The sequence below is a fragment of the Colossoma macropomum genome, unplaced genomic scaffold (assembly GCF_904425465.1).
Source record: "Colossoma macropomum unplaced genomic scaffold, Colossoma_macropomum, whole genome shotgun sequence".
NCBI classification, from domain to species: Eukaryota; Metazoa; Chordata; class Actinopteri; order Characiformes; family Serrasalmidae; genus Colossoma; species Colossoma macropomum.
Window position 1 is genome coordinate 16,804,962 of NW_023494792.1, and position 16,341 is coordinate 16,821,302.

A 16,341-nucleotide genomic window follows, 5' to 3' on the forward strand; every position below is an offset into this window, starting at 1 on the left:
AAAGAGTTCTTTGCATCATGAATGGGCTCTTCAGATTGATGGACAATGTGTTGTATATGGATCTATACAGAACCTTTTTGAAAAGGGTTCTATATAGCACCTAGAAGCATTTGTCTATTGTTAGGATGTCAAGCTTGTAACAACAGCAGAACCTATTTTGGTGCTATATAGAACCACATACAACACATTCTACACAAATATGAAGAACACTTTCATGATGCAGAGAACCTTTTAATCATGCAAAGGGTTCTTTGAGTGTTCGTGGTTCTATATAGAACCATTGTCGTCGTGAAAGAGACCTTGAAGAACCCTTTTTAAAAGTGTAGGTCCTCCTAATATTCACCGAACATCGATTCAGTCTCAGGCATCTGGGCACCAAAACAGTTGAATCTTTTTCTTTTACATTCCGTACAAAAAACGTTTGATGATCAAGTCGAAAAAAAAAACATCCATTTTGTAGGAAAGAAAAAAATACATCACATATGCTCAGAGAGAGCCAGAACAGTTCCAGAAAACATGCATTTGCAATTGTTATGATTTTGCAAAAGTATTGAAAAAATAACGTTTTATAGAACAAACCATTTTGAAAAACAGAGAGAAGAACCGATACGCTGACAGATAAAACATCCTTTGAGTTTGTGAGTTGTTTATCAGTTTCCTCCCAAACGCTGTTCTTTAGTTCATCTGTTTTTACGCTCAGATTGTAACACTATACACATTTCTGCCTCCTTTTTCATCTGTAGATCATGTGATGATGTTTGAGGTGTTGTTATCGTCAGTTTTAGCGCGCCAGATTAATAGCAGGAACAGTATTTTCGGATTAAGTAATAGTAGTAGCGAAAATTAGTTTAGGATTTTGTGTAAATAACTGTGTAAAGCTGTGTTTACGGAGCTTATTAGCTATTATCTATAGCTATTAGCTAGCCCTAGACACGACAACCAGCGTACACTTGAACTCACTGCTAGCACAGATTAGCATTTAGCCATTGTTGCTGTTGACTTTAAGTTTTTAAGTGATGAAAATCTCGCTGGTTCATTTACTATTTAATGTCTTTGGGTGAGTTGTGTAGCGTTAACTGTCAGTGTATTTACACAGTGTAGAAGTGACTGAAGTCCCAGTGACACAGATTTTGAGGAGACCGAGAGAGTGAACTCTACATGACTGAGTGACGTTAATGTGAAATCAAAGTCAGAAAAACTCAAACACTGTGAATGACGGTGTTCACAGAACAGCAAAGTAAGGGCTGATGTACGTGCTGTAGTTTCCACCGATACTGCTGTAAAATAGCCTGCGCAGGAATTAAAACTCTGATAAGGCGCTGGCATACCACCAGGGGGATTCTGAGTTTAGTCTGCGCCCCCCAATCTCTCTCTCTCTCTCTCTCTCTCTCTCTCTCTCTCTCTCTCTCTCTCTCTCTCTCTCTCTCTCTCTCTCTCTCAGGCAGCAGGAGAGACCGTTACTTCACCCCACTCTGACGGTAGCCAACGGTCGGCTCCGCGCTCTGTTCTCCTTCACACTGTCCTGTCGAGTGTGTTTCAGTGAGGATATCGTTTCCCTTCCTCTGGAGTGCTTTTCGTCCTTTCTGAGGTGTGTGCGGTGTTTTAAGTTGTGGTGATGCGGAGTTCAGCATTTCGGGATGTATGAGACCTCGTTTGGTTGAACTGGTTCGGGGTTCCTCCACAAAACGCCTCATTTTCGGGAAGAGATTTAAAACATGGACTAATCTCAATCCACGATGGGGTTATTACAGTTTCTGGTCGCGTTCGGAGCGCTGTTCGTCTCCTCAGGTAGGCTTGATGTTAGTCAGCGGGTTTGTGGTAAAAACAAGAGCTGTCACCTCCAACGGCAGATTACAGTTGTATTACACCTATTCGTAAGCTTAACGAGAGACGGTACACATCATAGCCTGGACGTTAACGCAGAACTGCTCACTTTCCCTCGCTTCTGTAAGGATATTATCATTTAGCGAAGAGATGTTTGCTGCTTTGTTTCTAGAAAGGTCCTAGTGCTGTTGTGTGTGTTGGCTCCAGTTGCAGGTCTCGGTGTGGACCCTTCTCTCCTCGTCAGCGTGTTTAAGGATTTTAGCCCTGGAGCAGAATTCAAGGGAGTTTCTCAGGTCCAGGGCTTCCACGACGAGTCCAGAGCTTACCTCTTCCAAGGTAACAGGATGCTTTTATACTGTTGTTTTCTGACACTTTACTTCTAAGATATCTTAGCAACTTTTTATTCACTCTGTGCTCCTTTATGAAGACACTTAAGTGGACCATGACTGTATTTAAGGCATGTAGTGTCTCTGTTAGGCTTTGCTTCACATGCTAGATTTCACTACAGAGTTGAGACACCTGTGTTACCACTGTGAGTCTTGTGGTTTTCCACCAAATTAGAAAAATAAAGGCTCTGGATTTTTATACTCCTGAAATGAAGGGCAGCTTTGGAAATCATTACCAACACAGGGACAGGTTTTTTTTTCTTTCCTGCATCTCAGTAAATCACAAAGCTGAACGTCTGCGGATGCATCTAACCCATCATCAGTCTGCTGATTAGTATTTCTTGAACAGGCTAAAATACTCTCTCAGTGGGAGGACGTAGGCCCTGCAGAGCTCCATTAAAATGCTCTTTAATCCATTAAAATAAAGGATGGTGTTCCTGTGTGTAGAGACAGTCGAGAATAATAGACAGTATAACAAGATTAGTCTTCAAACAAAGCACACCAGCCTATGCAAAATACAGAAGGAATACATTTTTTGTAGTATGTGCTGATTGTATTGTGTGATGATCCAGTTGTGCTTTAACACAATCCGATATCTGCTCTGGGGGATGTCCAGTAGTGAAGATTTACATATTCGAGTATTTGGTTATTTAAGAACTTGGCAGTGTTCCTGCAGTATAGATGTGGTTAGTGTGGAAGAGGCTGCATTGTGTGTCTGTGTACTTCCCCTCAGTCAGTGGTCACCAACCCTGGTCCTGGAGGTCTGCCTTCCTGCAGAATCTAGTTCCAACCACAGTTGACCACACCCAGAAGTTAATTAGCTGGAACAGACGTTTTTGATTGGCTGGATCAGATGCATTAGTGTTAGGTAAGGTGGGCAGCATATTGGACACAGGTTGGAACTAGAATCCACAGGAAAGTAGATCTCCAGGAAGAGGGTCGGTGACCACTGTCTTCAGTAGTACACAGTATGATGCCAATTACCTGAAGAGTTTGCCTGCTTTTTATATAAACTATATGGACATGAATGTATGTCTAATACTAGGTCAGTGTTAGGCTCACATCAGCAGAAAATGCTTGATTGAGAAAATGCTTTGAGTGTGATAGCCTACCTTTAGATGCTTATTTCACAGGTGAATTACACATAATTTTTTATATTTCTGCATAATTGTTATGCATAATGAGATTTAAGTCATTCAAAGTGGTTTGAAATAAAATGGTTAATTGTAGAGAAACTTACTGACTCGCACCACTTCTTCACAGTGGTGGTGATAGGGACCAGGGGTTGTGATGTCTGCAATGTAAATATGGCTAAAACTTTTTATATCCAAACTAGCAGTTGAACCCACAGGTTTCTTCTGTGCGTTTTACATGTAAAGTTGATAATGATAAAATAGTGATAAATCTAAAAGCTTTGGGCACTGTTTTGCTTTACAACTTCTTGCATGTCCTTCTCCGCCATGAATGATGTAAAAAAATATGTTTTAGGGCATAACCATATCTCCAAACTGGTGTAAAACAAAGGCATCAGGATGTGCATTTTGTATAATAGCTTTCTGTGGTGTAACTTTTAGAAGCATTAAATGCTTCAGACGTCTGGTTCCTATCACCACCTCTGTAAACAAATTGTTAAGTTTCTCTAGAATGGCACATTTCAAATCAAACTACTGCCTTTGTCTAAATCTTAATGATTTAATCAAACAAAATGTTGAATATTTACTATAATTGTCCTTTTAGTAAAGTTGTTCAAAAAATACCTAATTTTAAAGCCGAGTAGTTTTTAAAGAAGAAATGTTAGATTGTTATATTAGAATGCAGGATTTTAATATTAGTATCAGTATCAGAAAAAAGTGGTGTCGTGCCATCTCTATTTTTGATCTTTCTTCTGGTTGAGCTATTTCTAGTTTTAGAAGCATTGTGTAAGTGGAAAACTGGTTTTGCGGTTTCTCCTGTAATGGTCATGCTTAGCATTTTGATAAGGAAAAATGGTCCAAATGGCTCAGCCTTAAAGGGAAATTTCTATCCAGAGTGTGGTGTGATGGAGGCTTGCCAGTCAGCTGCTTGTGAGATGGGGAGGTGAATAAACCTGCTGCTTTGCCTCCTGGGGAGATATGAGGAAAGAAGCAGGCGGCTTATGGCTATTCACTTATTCTTGTGTTCTCTCATTCTCTTTCTCTCTCTCCGTCTTTCTCTCTCTAATGCACATATCTTATACACGGCGGCTCTTACCCCCCCCACACACACATGCACTCATACACACCACCTACACATGTTCAGTAAAAGAAGCTTGATGTGAGAATGCACCTATGAGAGCTGCTCTGACTGACATTCAGATAGGCCTGGGGGACTGATAGGATAAAATTGGAGAGCCTCAGCTCTGTCTACATCTCCTAATTGGGACAGGTGGCATGAAGGCAGGAGGGGAGAAGTTGAACGGAGAGCAGGAGTGTAAACTGCTACATTGTTAGACCTGTCAGTATGTCTTTGCTTATGTAAAGGCATCTTCAAATGTCAGACCTGTGTTTGGGTCCAATTATCTTTATGTGGAAAATAAATTGTACTACTCTGGGTCTTTTTGTATTCACTCTATGTGGGGTTGCATGGAAGCATGTTTGTATAGACGTTTATAATTCTTTACTTCGCTGTTAAGTGTAATTTTTCCTTTTTGAAGCGATGGTTTAATGAAAAATGCTTCATTTTCTGAGGTTTGCCTTTTTAGTTTTACACTGGTGGTATGTGACTTTAGTGTTATCTTAAAAAATGGACTAAAGTATGTGACATACGTAGTCTTGAAGATGACTGCTGCTTAGGGTGAAAAGGGAAAAAGTGTAATATCACAATTAACAAGCTTTTACGATACATGATATATCGCGATATAAACAAAGTGCATTAAAACATAATATAAAAAATATGAGTACAATGAATTACATTCAGCATTTCACATACTGTGAAACAGGACAAAATATGGTATCTTTGTAATAAAACAGGTAATTGGAAGGGTTTTAAGTGTTTTAAGTACTGACGATGCTCGGAAAAGCATATAGTGACGTAGTTGATCATGATAACAATAAATACTGTACTATTGCCCAGCCCTGATGCAACTACTGTATTGAGCTATGCAACATACTTTTCTCCATTTTTATAGATAATAGTGTATCATACAGTGTCAGAAACCACAGGTTAATTGTAGGAGTGAGGCAAGAATGTGACGATTTAGGCATGCAGTAGCACAATGCTAGTTCATAGGCTATAACTTTTTACTGCTTGTTTGCTACATTAGTCTTGCAGCCTCAATGCAAACACACATTAACACACCAAACACACATTAGTAACTTGACTACATGGTGGAAGACAGAACCGTTGCATTAAGGCAGTCTATGAGGCATGTTAAGATTAAGTATTCGATCAGATTTTATTATGGTTACATGTCTTTGGTGTAAAAGTCAGCTTTCTGAGTGCATTGGTCAGACTTATTGCCCACAGTTACACTCTAGCTATCTCTCCAAGCAAAAAGAACCCTCAAAGCAAAGCTTCTGTACCTCAAAGTGGCCGAGTACCGGCCATCACAGGAGAATCAGTCAGAGGCTGTAGCCCAGAGTGCTGTCCCAGCAGGTTTGAAGGTGCCCTTTGGTGAGGGTTTCATATTTGTTCCAGAAGAATAGCTGCACTGATACAGCTGGTAGCACTAACGCCTGGTTTTAGAACTGCTGCACCCTCAATGCGTGTAATGGATGGATGGAGTGTCCGCTGAGGGTTTTTCATTACCATAATCAAGCTGAATGTGAAGCTTTGCTTGAAAACCTTCCCATACATGCTACTCATATTGCAGGACAGGGGTGTGAAATCATAGAGTCTGGCATCATAGCTGTGCTGATCTAGAATCAGGTTTTATATTGTTTATGCTGGCCTTTGTAAAAGTATAAAGAGGAGCAAAACAGGAGTTTGACTGGGATGTGTTTTGAGAATGTGCTTTAGTGATTTAGTAAGTGTGAAGAAATGCTGAGTAGTTTCCACACTTGGATAGCTCAGACAATCCCTGTCCATTTTGCCAATTCATGAAATATTTTGGACAATGCTTTTATTTCTTATTTTATGCATTAGGGCACGTCGTTTTCAGAGGTTGTCATACTACTTTACTGTTGAAAACAAGGCTTTTAAGTTAATCTTTTTCCTTAGAACTTTCTAACGCTTTTCATTTCTTTTGAGGTATGTTTATTGTGTTTGTATTCTTAATGTTTATCTCTATTCTTTCATGTGGTGCTCTGTGTGAATTTTAGCTGGAAATGTATGAGCCGCAAGTGATGTATGAACCACATAAAAATAAAAGTTATGATTATTGTTATTGTTATTATAATCACTGAACTGCTGATCAGTTTTTGTAGTCACAGTAGCTTATACCTTCATCAAGATGTGTTTGCTTGTGGAAAGATGAGACCTTGGAATTCTAGATAGGAAATTCTTGTCTGCTAAAAACATCAGCTTTATTCTTTAGTATTGAACGCCATGCTTTGTTCTGAACCATGAAAGCTGTGTCCTGAGGATACGATTAGAACGTCGATCTGTAGCCTAAAGCATTGTTTCCCACGAATGAAGCTGAGACCCCCTGTGTTTGTTTTTTTTCTGAATTCTCCTAAAGATTTTATTTTTATTGAAACTCATAACTATAATATGGAGAACTCTAAACAGCCTTCGTTGTCATATTGTGAATGGAATTATTTACTCATATTGAAGGGAAATTGCTGATGTGTGCTTTTCTTTGCTGAAAAAATTCCTTGCACCTAACCAGATTCGGCTATATGAGCAGCAAGCATTCGGTTTTGTTTCTGAGTTGTCTCAGTGACATATGAGGCAGCTCCCATTGAGAGCAGGTGGTCACCTTCTATAGAAGCTTGCCAATATCTAATCGACCAGCGTCTCCTGCAGTGAAACTATTGATTTAACCCTAGTGAGGCTGACCAATATGGAAAGCGGAGAGAAAGAGAGTTGCATTGCATGGGGCATCACATAGGAAGACTCATCCATCTCTTCTAGTTCATTTTCCCCTTTTTTGGTCATGATAGGGAGGTAATTGACCAATCTCTCAAACTGGCAGTGGTTAAGGGCTTTGAACCATAAGGGAGCAAATGTTTTTGTGGCTACTTTAGATTTTAGATGCACTTTGGAAATTAAATCCTCATCAGCCAAACCCCCTCCTCCTCACTGTCCTCTATTATTCCTGCTCTCCGCCTATAGAGACTCTGTGGTTGTGTAGAGATGAAAGGGTCATCCTTTGACAGGCTGGAGCTGGTTCTCTAAGGGCAGACAGACAGACAGACTGAAACCCTGCTGTGATTAAAAGGTGAAGAGACAAGAGGAGCACTGTATTGCATTCAGCAATTAAAATGGTGTGATTAGCAGTCCGTCTCTTACCAATTCTCTATCAGTTCCCTCTAGTCTGACAGAATCCTTAATTTCTCCTCCTGTAGTGTGAGATGCACACTAAGCTTTTGGCTGTTGTCACAACAGAATACAATTTGATCAGTGCTAGTGAACACTTGAATATCAAAGACTGTACAACTAGTACAGACCAAGGGAGGGTTTAATTATTCAGTGCCATAAAAATGTTGATCCACCTTTATCATCAGACTACATAGGACTGATCCTGGCGTAAATCCATTTTGTTTATTTGATTAATTTAATTTCTTTACTAGATGGACTCCAAAATGGAATTCTATCGCTAGTTTCTGATTGTGATTAAAAAAATACATGTACAGTACTGTACAAAAGTCTAAGGACATCAGAGAAAACAAAATGTAAAGCTATTTATCTATGCAATAAATACTTGTTTATTTGCAAAAATACTAGCATTAGAATAAAGAAAAATAAACAAAGTAAAAATAAATAAAGTAAATACATAAAAAGTTTGTTTAATCAATCTTTCATTAAATCAGATCAGGTGTGCTGATAATGGAATTGAACAAAACCATACAGTAGCTAGAGGGCATTGAAAAGTCAGGAAGCCAACCTTTGTTCTTCTGCATAGATATTAATAGCATTCTTGAAAACAAGAGTTTATTTCTTATTATTGCTCTGTTTATGTTTATTTGTATGTATTGTAATGTTATGTTGGCAAAAACACACTTACTGCTGAGATAAAACATTTGGCTGCCTACATTTTAAACAGTACTTTATACTGTGGCTAAACTCATCGGTATTTGGAGAGGAGTTCTTTTCATTTTAACTCTGTTAAATCATCAAGGAGTTTAAAAACTGGCTGCCATTACAACAACAGACCATCTGCCTAGTGCTGCTGGCCTCTTAAATATCAACGAACACCCTTCTAGCATTGACCAGTGGAGATTTTTAATTGTTCTTTGCCTTTAAAATGCAGACCCACCTGTATCATAGCCACAACCATGACTATTATGCTATAAGGTGTGCATGACAGAGACACTGTCCATCTGGATTGGATTCCCTGCCTCCTTTCTCTTCCATACAAGCACTGTTTTTAGCATGCCAGTGCTTATGGAGTCTCACTCACAGGCCAAAAAGAGCCCAAACCTCAAACATAACATTGGACTTCGCTGTTTGACTGTGAACAGTAGAGTGGACTGTGTTGTAGTGTGCGATACTGCTTTAGGCATGCTTATTAGGCTCAATCATTCTGAAGCCAGTATCCAGCCTTATAAAATTAGTGCATGTCGAAGAAACCTTGTGCTGTGGAGCACCAAAGCTTTCCCTCATCTCTGTCTCATTGCCAGACTTAACCACTGTCTTTTTACTTTGTGCCATGTGCATTATATTAATTGGACACTCTTGCCAGTTGGAAGTAGCATGATTATTACTGAGAAGCCAGTGTTGTTGTAGTGGGCTGCCTGGATCGCATAAGTGTGTCATGGCTTCCCTCAGCTGCCACAGTGAACTCTTTGATGTGATCGCTTCTGAGGAACCTGATCATTTATTGATGCCTCCATTAAAGTGGCAGAGACGGCTGCTCAGGGTACACGGGGAATGAGGCTACGTTTAAGATGGAGGCTAGAAAGAACCACACATGTGTCATGAAAACTCCCTCCACTCTCTCTTCTTGTGTGAGGAACTTCTAGAAGTTGATGTACTTGGATGTGTGCTGTAGGCCATGAAATCCATGGAGGAGAAAATGAATGATATATAAGTAGACATGAATACATAAAAATGACGGACTCTGCTTTACAGTCATTGTAAACCTTGGTCAACATTTCTAGGTGTTTGTAAACCTTTAACTTCACAACTTATTTTGTGTTAAACTCCAGTAGTTGTGTGTATTGTAATATACACTAAAATTAGAACTGCTAAATGTCAGTAGCTGCCCTTATAGCCCTTGTGAGCATGTAGGATTCTGTATATAAATGTAAAAACGATGCTGAATAGTAAATCAGCTGACTTTGACTCCAGATCTTAAACATGTTGTCCCCTTCTCTGCTGGCAGTGTTATCTAAAGAGATGTATTTGATAAAGCCCATGCATGCTGGACGTGAATGTGAACTAAAACTATCTGAATGGAGTCTGTTCCTTTAACTACATGTTCATTGGCTCTTGGCAGGGTCCTCTAGGAGTGTGAGGGTGCCAGAGGAGACGGCTCAGCGGATGCTGCAGAAACTGAGGGGCAAGAGTGAGTTCACTGTTGCTGTGACCCTGAAGCAGGAGCTGCTCAATTCTGGAGTCATCCTCTCCATTCACCGTGCCGAGCAGAGGTAATGCAGGATTTAGGGGTGCCTAAAGTTTATTTGCCCTCAAGTCTCAATCTGTTATTTACATAGATAGATTTCATAGATAATACAGCTGTGCAGTGCACCCTTAAAGCGTGTGAAAGTTAGTAAAAATCAATCTAAGTTATATAAGATATGCTAGGCTGTCAATAACTTTAAAATACAGTAACATTGCTTCATTTTTATATGTGCATAACGTGACACAGAACTGATAGACTTTGTTTTGCTCTACTTTTTAAATTGTCCATTTTATAGTGTCTTGCTATACATTGCCATAACATGAGTGAAGTGCTCCTTCCTCCTCCCGTGGCTATTATGGCTAAGTGTGTAATAACGGTGCTCTCTAATTTTACGTGCGGCTGGTTTAACCATTTTTTGACGCAAGGCGAGTGGCTTAACGACAGCTGAACTACTGCCAGTGCAGAAAAGTGAATGTTGCACTATTTTTATTTTCACTTTAAAATAGATCCACATTGCAGACAGTTAAACCGCCTTTGAACTGCTAAAAAGGTGCCTCACTGCTGCAAGTTATAGATAACAGCTATTAAACACAAGTTATTCCTTTTTTTAGAAGACATTTCTGAGGAAATATGTACGATAAGTCGCTAACACAAGGGGTAGGTCAAAGGAAAATAAATGAAAAAAACAGGAGTTTCCAAAACTGAAGTTCAAACCATGGTTAAAAGGTAAGTCCTGGCAGGTCACTAGAACTGTCACCATCAGATAAACAGTTCTTAAAGCTTTCTCCTTGAAAGGAGAAAATCAAGCTCAGGATCCACTCAGATCTAAAAAAAATCCACAAGTGTTTCCGTCTATCCTTCCACTGTAAGAAGAATCACTATGAGTCTGAAAATGTGTAGCTGTCAAGAAGACAATGCTGAAAACAAGTAAATAAGAAGAAAGGAAGAACATTTTTAAGTCAGAGAAGCTGCTTCTCAGAATGATGGATTAGGCACACCGACTGTGTTTGGGCTTACATGGATTGTGAAAAGTAAAAAAATGTAAACAACTTCTAAGACTGAACGTTGGAGGTGTAGAAAAATATCCCTGCAGATTTCTTTGAGGAACTCAAAGCAAGTCTCCTGAAAAAAATGGAAACTGTAGTAAATGGTGGACACTGAACATTGCAGAATGTTATATTTAGTTGTTGAGGATTCTGTTTCATTTTCTGATAAATATATGCGTCCTGCTTTTTCTACCACTGAAAAATGAATAATTTGAAATGAAATGAATGAAGGGTGGTCTCTGACTTTTGCACAGCACTGTATATGTGTATTATGTAAGGCTTAATATAGCTAAAATGGTTAATTAAAATCAACTAGGTTGGCTGCAATACTGATCTTTTAGATCACATCAGAACATCCAGCAGGAGCTTCTTACTCCTGAATTCAATAAGAATTACTCTTTAGTTACCAGTTATACAGTGTGTGAGTTTTAAATCATCACTGTGGGATTATATTGGTAATCTAATACATATTGCGTAATCTAATGGCTGTTTTGACCATTAATTAAGTTTGTTAAAAAGTCAGAACAGTCAAAATGGGCTTAACTAATGAATAACAAACCATCCAGAGCTTTTCACTGATTCCAAAATACTTTGTAGGAAGTAGAAAACAGGAAAGTAGGAAGCTTTTAAAAAGTCATCATTAAAATAAATATGGAGAAACTACATGGCAGAAATGATTAAATGAGTGTTGTTCACCAGATTCTGTTTCTTTCTGTAAGAGAGGGCAGTAAAATCATTTAAAATCATGATAATGTGCCAAATAATCATTGCCAGTTCATTGAGAAGGTAAACAAGTTTAATTGAGTAATTACGACAGCCCTAGTTATAACACAAATAAGATGTTAATGTAATCTGTAATGGCCTGTTGTGAAATAATTCTTTGCTGGTTAGAGTGTAGATTTTATGACTAATGAATGTATTCAACATTATGTATTTATCAGGGCAGTGAAAAAACCCTCAGCCCCGGTTTCAGTTTGTGAGCAGCATGCAGTAGGGAGGTCTCTTTTTCTCTCTGTCCGTCTTTCTTTTGCCCTGCTGTGTTGTTCTGCAGCCTGTGCTACTCATCAGGACCTTTCTTTCTGCACTGTGACCACTTACTCTGCTCCCAAAAGGCTGATTAGAAGTTTCCCTCTCTCCAAGCCGAGACCAGAATGGCCACTCAGCAGATTCTCTTCAAGCTTGACTGAGACCCAGTAAAACATTCCTAGTGCACCTGTGGTTTTTCCCAAAGCATAGGACTGGCCTTTTTCTATAGGACTACATCACATTGTTATTTTCTACAAACATATTGTTCATTTACTTGAATATGCCCTGAAACGAAGGTATCCTGTATGAGTATTTTAAAATACTAAAAACAAACATATAACTCTATCAGGATTTAGAAGTGAGTGCTCCTCATCTAAACTCTATTAAACAATTAAGGACATTAAGCATAATGTACAGTGGCCATCTAAGTGTGGTAGTTTGCTCAAGCTTAACCAATTTAGAAAACTTTTTTCTTAACACTGCACTCCAGCACTCCTATTATTCCCACTACTAAACCAATAAAGAAGACAAGCACTAAGCTGCAGAAACTGACATGAATCAACCACAGTAGTATAACCGTAATTATACCAGCAGCGCTGTGTTCACTGAATTCAGCGAATAATAAAGACTTTGTAAAAAGATGTTAATTACATTGTATGCGTTGTCGATAAAGCAGGCACACATCCATGCCACCCTGCGCACTATGGAACGCTAAGACCTGTATTGATATTCCTCTCCATAGTCGGCTTTGAGCTGCCAGAAACTGCAAGGCAAGAGGAAAAATAACTCATTAGATTCAGTTTGTAGATAAATCAACACTCGCCTGTCTGTAATTGGCTTCTCTCGAATAATGCTCTCAAGCGTGGTCTTTAAAAAAGGAGAGAGAGCTAAAATTTGCTGGTCTGCCCAGGCAGTGTAGCTGATGACTGCGTTGGCAGCTTCTTCCATTAACGTCACTCCTCATAGCGAATCCCAGTAGAGCGACTCAGAGGTAATGCCGCTGAATAACAATATCTGAGGCTTTCAGGGAATCACTATGTTTTAGCTTCCGTGCCTGTAAATGCACCTTTTAAGCAGGATAGTGTCACAGTCTTGTTTTATGAAGCTCTGAGTGAGTTCTCTTATGAAATGTGCATGGTTTCACCTTCACTTAAAAGCCAGAAAGAAACATACAGTAACACATTAATTCAGTTTCATAGCAGTGTCAGTGGCAAGGAGTGGAGCCTTCCCGTGTGGGCCGTAAATCTCTTGGGCTGTTATTACAGTACGCGGCATATCTTGGAGGGAGATGGACACATTTATTATCATTAAAGAAGAGTGTGATGTCTTCCAGCTGCTTGCTGCACCCCAGGGACACATGTCCAGTCCCCTGCTTCTGCAGATAGCGTAAAATATGCAACACATTTTCACTTCCCCACAGGGCTATGCCTTTTACCACCATTATTTTTACCTTTTTTTTGTTCAACATTTTAGTCTTTTACTGTCTTTATTAAGTTGGCTTTTCTTTTGAACATGTTTTGCTTGTCTGAAATTGAAATGTACCTTCTTCCTTTAGTTCATGTCCCTGTTAAACACCATTCAGCATATCATAACCTTTAAAAGAAATAATTGTTTTTCCAGTAAATGTTATGATTTTTGGCCACCTCTGAAACATTGTCTGGTTTTTGGTTACATCACCATGCACCAGCAAGCAGGGAAAATGTTTTTTAACCAGCAATGTTATGTTTCACCTTAGCTAGCTCAGAGACTCTTCCTCGTATTTTACTCGGAAATGCGTTACTTCACTGAATCACTGTGTTGTGATCTCTGATTAGTTGATTTTATTGAACATCTGACCATTCTTCATTTGGTATTACAGTGTATTGAATCTTTTTGATGTTTTTGTGATTTTCTAATGTTGTTATCTTATTGTGTCTCTGCAGGTTTTTGGAGCTGGAGAGCAGTGGGCAGAAGAGTGAGGTGCGTCTCCATTTCCAAGCCAAAGGACAACAAACACACACTGAGATCTTCCCCTACACGCTTGCAGACAACCAGTGGCACAAACTGTCAGTGGCCATCAGCGCCTCGCACGTCACACTTTATGTGGACTGCAACAGGTACATAGACTTGTATACACAGCCTTGTGATTTACACTGATGGGTTAGTTGTAAAGCTGTAAAGGCACTTATCTCTACCGTAGTTCCATATTCTAAACCTTATTCGTTGTGATGGAATGCAGTAAGTATTACACACAGATCAATAATTGGTGAATTTTTGATTAAACTTCTATCTTTGTAGAATCTATGAGAGAGTGGTCTCTGTACCTCTCATGGACATCCCTGAAGACACATCCCTCTGGATTGGACAAAGGAACAGTGCACATGGCCTATTCAAGGTATTTCCCATTATCTATGTTAAGCAAAAAGCTTTAATTATAACTCCCATATGTCGGTAGCCACCCCATTATTTTCATTTTAAAATAGCCATTTCTTTATCAGATGGAAAAGGAGGGATTCTCGCTGAGCAGCCGCTCCTTTTGAAGTCGATCCCACTTTTCAGCTGCCCCCTACAGTGATAAATTGGACGCCACCACACAGACTTTAAACCATTTAAACACACTGCTAGTGCATGTGTGTGTGCGTGCTTGCAGGAGACTCTTTGAGACGTTTAAGTGTCGCTCCAGGTTGTTAAGCTTCTCCAACGTTAATTGGCAGATGAAGGAAGTCTTGGAGGTCATTTTTGCATCTTAACGAGCATTCATCAGCTCCCACCCCCTTCTCTGTCTCCACGGAGACATTGATTAGCGCTCAGACGTTCATCTCATTTCATGTGAAGGGGACACACAAAAAAAAAACAGCAGCAGAATATCAGAACAATTAAATGTGTGGCCTCTATTCTGGAGCTGCGTTTGGACAGGCTCTTCTTGGCCTTCTTTTAATTGGTCTGTTTTTCATTTTATGCCAGTTTGTGAATATCTCCAAACAGCAACCCCTATTAATGTTGTGAAATAGATGTTACTGTTATTGGTGAAGTACCCCTGCAAATGGAATATCGATAAACAGGGTTAGCTTGTAGTGGTTGAAATGTAGAGCGTGCTATTAGCATCACCTCTATGCAGAAAGGATTCTACACTTGTTGACCTTGCATGTTGACTCTAATGGAAATGATCAGTGCATGTGTACCCTCTCTTCCTCCAGCACGTAGGGAGCCTAAATTGCATCCTGAGCCTTTCCACAGCCGAACAGCCCACCTCCATTTCCCCTTAGCGTGCCATGAAGAATCCGCAAATAGTTTTGTTGGGTTTTGAATTTATGGTTTTTAAATTGAAGTGGCAAGACAATTTCGAAAACAATTTCTCATAAATCGCACCATTCCTCTCCTTCGAGGGTGGTGGAGGGGGGCTGAATGTGCTTGGGGAAAGCGAGATGGCCACGTTGCCATGGATACAGAGTGTCTATACGTGATGATGTGCTTGTGTGGCTTGGCCAGAGGACAGAAGGTGATCAAATTAAGGCACCTTTGAGGCAAATTTAATTTGGATCTCATAGTTATGCTTATCAAAGTGAGACGGTGAGTGCTGGGTTACGTTCATGTCTTCTCCATCATTGCTTCACTTTACGTTGCATTATGTTCAATTACCAGAGTGAAGAGAGCTGTCCACCTGTATATTAGCCTCAGATAGGCCCCACAAATAAGAACTCGTTTTACCTAATGCTTATGGACTGCGCCAGGCATATAGCTTTCTGAATTCTGAATTAAATATCCAATTTTCAGAGTGTCTTTATCTAGATTGAAGTACCTAAATGCGTGGAACTGCAGAAATACTTACTCAGCTTAAACAGAACCTGAGAACTGCAAGAACTGTACACGACCACTCTCAAATCTGAAGAAAGAATATTTGGCAAATCTTTTTTTGTCGTTTATGCTTTTTGGCATCTTACATTTATAAATTACTCCTTGCCCATACTCTGATGTTTTTTTCCCCCTGAACTGTAACAGTGGAGCTTTCACAGCTGGCAGTAGGTTGGGAAAAATAACCTATTAATAATTGGTAAAACTGATATTGATTGAAAATCTAGAAATGGTCCTTGTGTGGGAACATGGGTTCAAGGCCCCAATCAGGATGTCAACATAGCATCACAGCCGCCCAAGGCATAGTATTATATTTACAGAATACATAAAGTAGAAAACAAGGCAGGCATAGATACATTATACAGTCTGCCTGAGTCATACAAAGGTTATTGATCATGTGACTGATTAGAATGACCTCTTTCTGTGTTTCACAGGGAGTGATGCAAGATGTACAGATACTTGTGATGCCTCAAGGTTACATCACCCAGTGTCCAGATCTAAATCGCAGTAAGTACATTTGAGTTGCACTGAAATTATTACTGTG

At 39.5% G+C, this 16,341-nt stretch overlaps 1 protein-coding gene across 1 annotated transcript in view; it reads left to right on the forward strand.

Annotated features, from left to right (window-relative positions):
- Positions 1–1,435: 1,435 nt before the first annotated feature.
- Positions 1,436–16,341, forward strand: part of nell2a (neural EGFL like 2a) — a 71,751-nt gene continuing 56,845 nt past the window's right edge. The window contains exons 1-6 of the mRNA XM_036576289.1: positions 1,436–1,788; positions 2,032–2,160; positions 9,769–9,919; positions 13,889–14,062; positions 14,244–14,340; positions 16,232–16,304. Coding sequence (XP_036432182.1) covers positions 1,737–1,788; positions 2,032–2,160; positions 9,769–9,919; positions 13,889–14,062; positions 14,244–14,340; positions 16,232–16,304 — 676 coding nt within the window. The 5' untranslated portion in view covers positions 1,436–1,736. The remainder of the gene's footprint in view (positions 1,789–2,031; positions 2,161–9,768; positions 9,920–13,888; positions 14,063–14,243; positions 14,341–16,231; positions 16,305–16,341) is intronic.